This window comes from Melanaphis sacchari, unplaced genomic scaffold, assembly GCF_002803265.2.
Source record: "Melanaphis sacchari strain LSU unplaced genomic scaffold, SCAv2.0 Contig174_pilon_pilon, whole genome shotgun sequence".
NCBI lineage: Eukaryota > Metazoa > Arthropoda > Insecta > Hemiptera > Aphididae > Melanaphis > Melanaphis sacchari.
Window position 1 is genome coordinate 368,509 of NW_020270814.1, and position 7,405 is coordinate 375,913.

Below are 7,405 nucleotides of genomic sequence, written 5' to 3' on the forward strand. Positions count from 1 at the left end.
GAAAACAAATATTGTGCTAAAATCTATTTAATGCATTTTTACTATACATGTACGTTTGTAAAATGAACATGCGGAGACAACATTTCAGTAGCTTTATTACAATTTTATTTTTTAATACATTTTTTCTATGCAAATCATTAATATTTTCTGGAATTTATTAATTTTTCAGGCCAACCTATTGGACTTTAAATAATATACAAATGATTACATTAGGTAGTTCAAAAAACGCTATAACGAATTACAATATATAGGAAAAACGGATATGGTATCCTTTTAATTATTGGTATACAGTACACACTACACTGGAACAGTGATTCATGACAACTTTATCGTGCTGTGACCATTGATTATTTGATCGATAAATTCATAAACTGGATTATATTTAGTAAATATATATTATATCTTATGACTTACGTGATTAAAAACTAATACATAATACAATGATTAATAAAATTAATCTATTTTGTGGTTGTACTCCGTACCGTGTAGGTAAAAATAATTTATAACACGCTCTCATCATCGTTGGACTTTAAGTATTATTGAACTTCTAAATTTTATACTTTGGTGAACTATTTCTATATACATCGGTCAAATTACGCGTTTCAATGTTCTATTATTAATCTTACTTCCTAGCTGTGTGTCGTGTGTGTGTGTGTTAATACGAAACGATTACACAATGTAATACGTATTCCCCATGGCCTGGCCCATGCACACGTTGACCTATATAAATTGATTCGATTAAAACCGGGTTCACCCAGCCGCCGACACGTTATTATAGTTTTTGTTATTGTAAAAATTGTTTATTATTATTGGTAATATAATATAATGATAATAATAATATTAATAATAAACATGTTGTTTATGCGTCTCGTTCATTTCCGGGATTTTAATCGACTCGAGGCTCAACTGCTCAAGTAGTCTGTGTAATAAATTAATTGTCATTCGTCATTCGCCAATCGTCATAAATGACGTGATTCGTCCGTCTTGAGTGCCTCCGCAAATTAATAATTTGTTCATTATTTATTGATTTATGGACTAACACGACCATAGGTATTTTTGCTAGCCAACTTACATCACAGCTACTGACGTATAATCGAACACATTTACACTGTTGTGTTCCTACCTACCTACCTAATACAGTAGATTATCGTTTAAGACATTATATTATTATTGTTAATTATTATTATTATTATGTCACGTAATCCGGTAATCGTTACGCATTAACACCTCCTAGGTACCCTCCCCTAAAGCTTGCCACATCTTTTCAGCGGTTGTCACTTGTCGTTACTCATCAATCGTCATTCGCCAGTGCGCGCGCTTTTATATTTGGTGGTGGCGAAAACGAGGAACCAACTGATAACGCATAAATGCATAATCGTCATTTTATTATCGTTTTATTCATTTAATCGCACTGTGTCGCCCGAACCGGCTGCGTAATATTTCTTCGTATCGCCGACAGTGTTCGCAGTTTCGTACTGTTCGACTGGTGGTATTTCGTGTCTACACTCAAGTACACGTACTCACCACTGTCGCCCGTCCTCTCTTTAGCACCAGCCACCAGCTGACCGTGGCGTAGTCGTCGCCTACTGACCCATCACCGCAGTCGTTTTTTTTATCACTTGTTTATGATTCGCAGTCATTATTGCAAAAGCTTTCGATTGTTTTGAATATATTTTCACTATCTGTCCGTCGTTCCATTTATTCAACCACACACACCACCAATAATGTCGGTTTCGGCCATGAACAGGATTGGACTGAGGGCCAAGATATGGAATTCACTGGTCGGACGGGTTGGTCCCAAGACGTATTTCACGTACACGCCTCAAGTGTCACAGGTATTGGACCGAGAGCCGAAATGGGTGTCCGCCGACGAAGCCGTCCAGTGTATCAAGTCCGGTAATTGAGTATTTTCTGTTCTCGCCAATTCCCTGCCGTCTAGTCAACTCAAAGAGTCCCAACGCCAGTGTCACAAATAGTCAATATTTTCAGGAGAGGAGGTTTTGGTCCTCTGATTTTTTTTATTAAGTTTTGGTATTAGGTAATGATCTTTATGATCATGTATTGGAGTAAATTAGGAGAAATGTGCTATGTATCTATGTACAATCATACAATACCTATACCATTATGATATTATTTGAGCTTTGCTTGCTAATATTTAGTCAGAAAGGGAGGGGTTAAACACCCCCAATTTGTGACACTGCACGGTACACAGACTTGTTTGAAATTCAATTTTGGTTAAGGGTGCATCTATAAATAATTAATTAAACCGTTTTCAGGTTAAGATAATATATTTAGTTATGTAATTTTAAAGTTATAACTTATAAGTTTTTAAGTATCTCAACACAAACTCTTTTGGCAATGGATAATATTATTAAATGTTTGTAAAAGTTATTTAGTTCATGTCATTTACCAGCCATGCTCACTAAATTATTAATTCTTTGCCCTTTTGAACTTTTACATAATAATAAATACTGTCGGTAGTTATGCAAGTGCTTAACCTTACAAAAAAGTTCATATTTATTACTTATGCTAATTTAAGTGTTTGGTTATGAGACTATATAAGTAATATTTTTTCCTCATGTAATACATTGCCTTTTAAATATCTTATAGATAGTCATTTATCATAAAAAATATTTATAGAATATTTACTACTTAATAAATGTAAAAAAAAAAAATTTATAAATACTTTAGATAATATTTTTTTTATAGATAATATACTTATTATAACTCACGCACCTACTTGCATTTCACCTGTTAAAACTTTAAGATTTTGATTGCCTTAAAATTGAAAATTTTATTTTAGGTTGCATCTATAAATTGTTAAGGTCAAAATAATAAAATTGTGTTTTGTAAATTTGAAATTCATTTCAGTATGACATAATAAATACCAACATTCAAATTGAAAATATACCCTTTTTCTAATGAAGGTAATACAAATAAAAGTATCCAAAATTGTGTGAATGAGTATAAAAATAGTAAATAATTAATAGCCATACAGTTTATTCGTACCTTTTAAAATTTACTTATAATAAAAATAAAATTGTTGCCTGTTAGTACAACTATTAAATGCCAAAAAAATATTGATATTAAGTAAATTAATTCCTCTGTAAAATTCTTAAGATGAACAATAAGGACATAATTAATATTTATTTATTTTTTTTAAATAAAAATTACCAATTAGAAAAATGTATTTGAATGGCTATTGAATAATATAGTTGTACAATTAGTTAGTAGAAGCTATTAAATATTTTAATTGTAAGAATTTATATTTTTATCTTAAATAATAATTAATAATAGTAACTTTTAATTTTTAAATACATTATAGATTAGATTAAAAACGAGAACTATCATGTAATTGCAGTAATTACATATTTCTGGTAATTTTTGTTCTAAAAAAGTATTTTGTTTACAGATGATACAGTTTTTGTGAGTGGTGCTGCTACTACACCAATTGAAATTCTCCGTAGTATGACTGATCATGGAAAACAAAAGCAATTAAAAAATATACGTGTATGTAGCATTCATACTGAATTTGAGTCACCTTATTCATCCCCAGAATGTGAAGGTGTGCAAGTTATACAATTTTACAACCAAAAAATATTTCAAAAATTTTCATTTTTTAGGAATATTTCGACCAATGGCTTTTTTTATTAGTTCCAATATGAGGAAGTGTATAAATGAAGGTCGTGGTGATGCTGTACCAATATTTTTACATGATATACCTTACGTATTTGAACGAAATGTTATACCAGTAGATGTATCAATTATTTCGGTAAGAAAATTTGATTAATTTTTATTCAAAGGCCATAGTGCTGTTGGTTGTTCATTTTGACCTAAACCATTCATCATTTAAATATAACCTTAATAAGCTATACAAATAGTAAAATTTGTCACAGTTAGTTAAAGTTATTATTTGTATAGCTAAGGAAAATAACTTTATTTTGTATTTGGAATTTAAAACCATAATCTGTTTATATTTATTTAATAATTATTATATTTTAATTTTAGTATAACTTAATATACTACGTTGTATGAAAATTATTTTTCCACATGTGGTGGTTAAAGTAAATATTATTTATATTTACATAACTTATCTTGATTTATTTGAAAGTGATTTTTGGTTTTAATATTTTATTATTTTTATAAATAGTTTTTGTTTTGAATACTCTAAACATTTAAAAAAAAATCCATCTTTCTACTTTTTTATAACCAATATTATTTATTAAAAATAAATAAACAGATTATTCTACTATTTACTATAGAGTTATATAAGATTCTTATTAACTATAATATTAATTATTAAATAATTTGATTATTAATGGTTAGGTTAGAAAAGTTATCTAACTTAATAAAAAAAAGATGAACAATGTATTGGAGGTGAGGTAAAATAAAAATAATAACTGATAGCGTGATAAAGTATTTAGTCTATAGTAACTTATCTAATTAATTTTACTATTAAGATAGACTATTATATATATTCAGATATTTTATTTATTTAATGTGAGAAAGTTTTTATAATTAAACATTGGACCTACCAATATTGATAAATATTGTTTTGATTAAAAACTTAACTTAAACAAAAGTATTTATATATTAATAGTCAATTTATTAAAATAAATAATATGCATATTTTTATTAAATTCAAATCAATATTTTTATAGCTTAATAATAAGTGTTAAGTATTTACCTTTGAACACTTGATGATTTTAAACTAAATTTTATTATTACACTAGCAGTTAAATGAGTAATTAAATGTATATACGTATTTGTTTGAAACATGAACCCTTTACTTTATACAGTAATACAGTATACTAAGTATTATTTTTAACTCCCTCATTTAAATTAAGAGGATGTTACAATGAAATAGTCTGCTGTTTTACAATAATATAGTATAATAAAATAATTATTAAAAAAATATTATCTATTTTACCAGAAACATTTTTAATTTTATTATTTTTATTGTTAATTCTATAAATATAAAATAGCTTTTATATAATTATAAATAATATTAATGTTATTTTTAATTATTTAAATGATAGGTTTTACATTTTTAATTATAACCATGTCATTACAACCTGTAAAGTTTAGAAAGTGTTTTATTTTTCAATGTTTACTCTATGTGTATATAACTCATTATTCCACCTTATCAATAATTATTTGTTGATATATATCTTGTTTGATATAGGCAGTGAAAAACAATGATTGTAAGTTAGAATGTACAATTTTATTAATATACATCAGACATTAGTATTTCTTTTTTAAATGTCAAGTCAATAAAACATAAAATTTTTTTTTATATTTTCTCTTTTATGTGAAGCAAAACTGGATTTGTGTAGTACTTGTATTATATAGATGAGCTTAAAAATAATAATAATTGTAAAGTTTCTCTTTTTGTACACAGTTTATTTATTGTAAATTAACATAAAAATTGATAGATTTAAACATTCAATAATTAATTCTATAATATATTTTGTTAGTTAAGTAGTATGTTATAGATTAAATCAACAATTTATTTTAGTTCCATAAAGTAGCAGATGTAAATTTGTTGAGATATTTATAATATTATATAGGTAACAGTTTTATTTTTAATTTTAATAGTTATATTATTATGTTGGTTGATTGTTCAATAAAAAAATTAAAATACATTTTAATAACTATATGTTTATTGTTGAACTTTTTTAATGCAACAGTTTAATATATTTATTTATTTCAGGTATCACCCCCTGATCATCATGGTTTCTGCAGTCTTGGTACAAGTGTGGATTGCATTCGTTCAGCTTTAGGGAAATCAAAAATAATTATTGGTAAGTCAAATATTGATTTAACATTTTAATATCAATATTTCTAATGTATATATATATTTTTTTAATTTAGCACAAGTAAATAATTGTATTCCACGCACTTTTGGTGAAGCCATCATCCATCAATCACATATTGATTATGCTGTCAGATGTGATCGTGATTTACCAGCTCATGAACATAAAGATCCAAATCCTACTGAAACAGCAATTGGCAAACATATTGCAGATAATCTTGTTGAAGATGGTGCCACATTACAAATGGGTATTGGTGCAATTCCAGATGCCACGCTTACCTGTCTTAAAGGTCATAAGGATTTAGGAATCCATTCAGAAATGTTCAGTCTTGGTGTTATTGATCTAGTAAAGTCAGGGGTTATCACCAATCATAATAAAACATTTGACAAAGGATTGATAGTAACAAGTTTCTTAATGGGCAACAAGAAGTTGTATGATTTTGTTGACAACAATCCATTAATATGTAATACATTTTTTAATTGATTAATTTATAAAAATGTGTATATTTATTTTTATAAATATTTTATAGGTATGAGGCAAGTTTCATATACCAATAATGTACATATTATATCTCAACAACCTAAAATGACTGCAATTAACTCTTGTATTGAAGTAGATTTAACTGGACAAATTGTGTCAGGATCTATTGGATATAGATTATACTCAGGTAAATAAAATGATAAGTTAGCTATGGTAAAATTAGCTAATAAATATTAATAAATATTTGTGAATTAAAATCTATTTCAGGATATGGTGGTCAAGTAGATTTCATTAGAGGAGCTGCTGAAGGTTTTGACGGTAAGGGTAAGCCTATTATTGCTCTAGGTTCTGTAAATCCAAAAACTAAGGATGCCAGAGGTTTGCCGAGTAGTAAAATTGTGCCTAAAATTCAAGAAGGTAAAATATTAGATGTGTACACATTAGATTTTAACATTGATGTCATGAAATTATTTTATAGGAGCCACGGTTGTTACTACTAGTGCACATGCCCATTATGTTGTAACCGAGTTTGGTGTCGCCTCATTATTTGGAAAGAGTTTGAGACAACGAGCTCATGCCTTGATAAATATAGCCCACCCTGACCATAGAGAATGGTTAGAAAAAGAAGCATTTAACCGTTTAAAAGTTATGCCAAGTGCATAATATGTATTTAACATTTCAATGTATTATTATTATTATTCGTTAAATTAATTATCATATTACCTGAATAATTCATCAATTATATTAATACATGATTTATTCTTATTTATTTTGCTTAACACCTATCATATCAAATGTGAATTGGTTGATAATACACTGTAATTCGTAATTGGTTTGTTTTTTAATTATTTTTGTACTAAAACACATTTGTTATTAAATCGTCAATATAATATTCATTTAAAAATCAATATTGTCCATAAATAAATGTATGAAATAAAAATTATTTTGTTAACATGATGTATATTTCTATTTAGTATGGAAATAGTATTGTGGATCTCAATAATGTTATTGAAAAAACCTAACATTGTATGATTTTGTCTATACAGATTATACCTAGTTTATTGCTATAATTAAAAAAATAAATTATTTTATTTTCATATTAACAAATA

General features: G+C 27.0%; 1 protein-coding gene across 1 annotated transcript; it reads left to right on the forward strand.

Annotated features, from left to right (window-relative positions):
- Positions 1-1,291: 1,291 nt before the first annotated feature.
- On the forward strand, positions 1,292-7,126 carry LOC112592391 (4-hydroxybutyrate coenzyme A transferase). Its single transcript, XM_025336417.1, has 8 exons — positions 1,292-1,896; positions 3,413-3,565; positions 3,624-3,772; positions 5,714-5,804; positions 5,875-6,279; positions 6,346-6,483; positions 6,564-6,713; positions 6,775-7,126. Exons 1-8 carry the CDS (start codon positions 1,725-1,727, stop codon positions 6,957-6,959), a joined length of 1,443 nt encoding a protein of 480 aa, XP_025192202.1. The 5' UTR covers positions 1,292-1,724; the 3' UTR covers positions 6,960-7,126.
- The last annotated feature ends 279 nt before the right edge of the window (positions 7,127-7,405 follow it).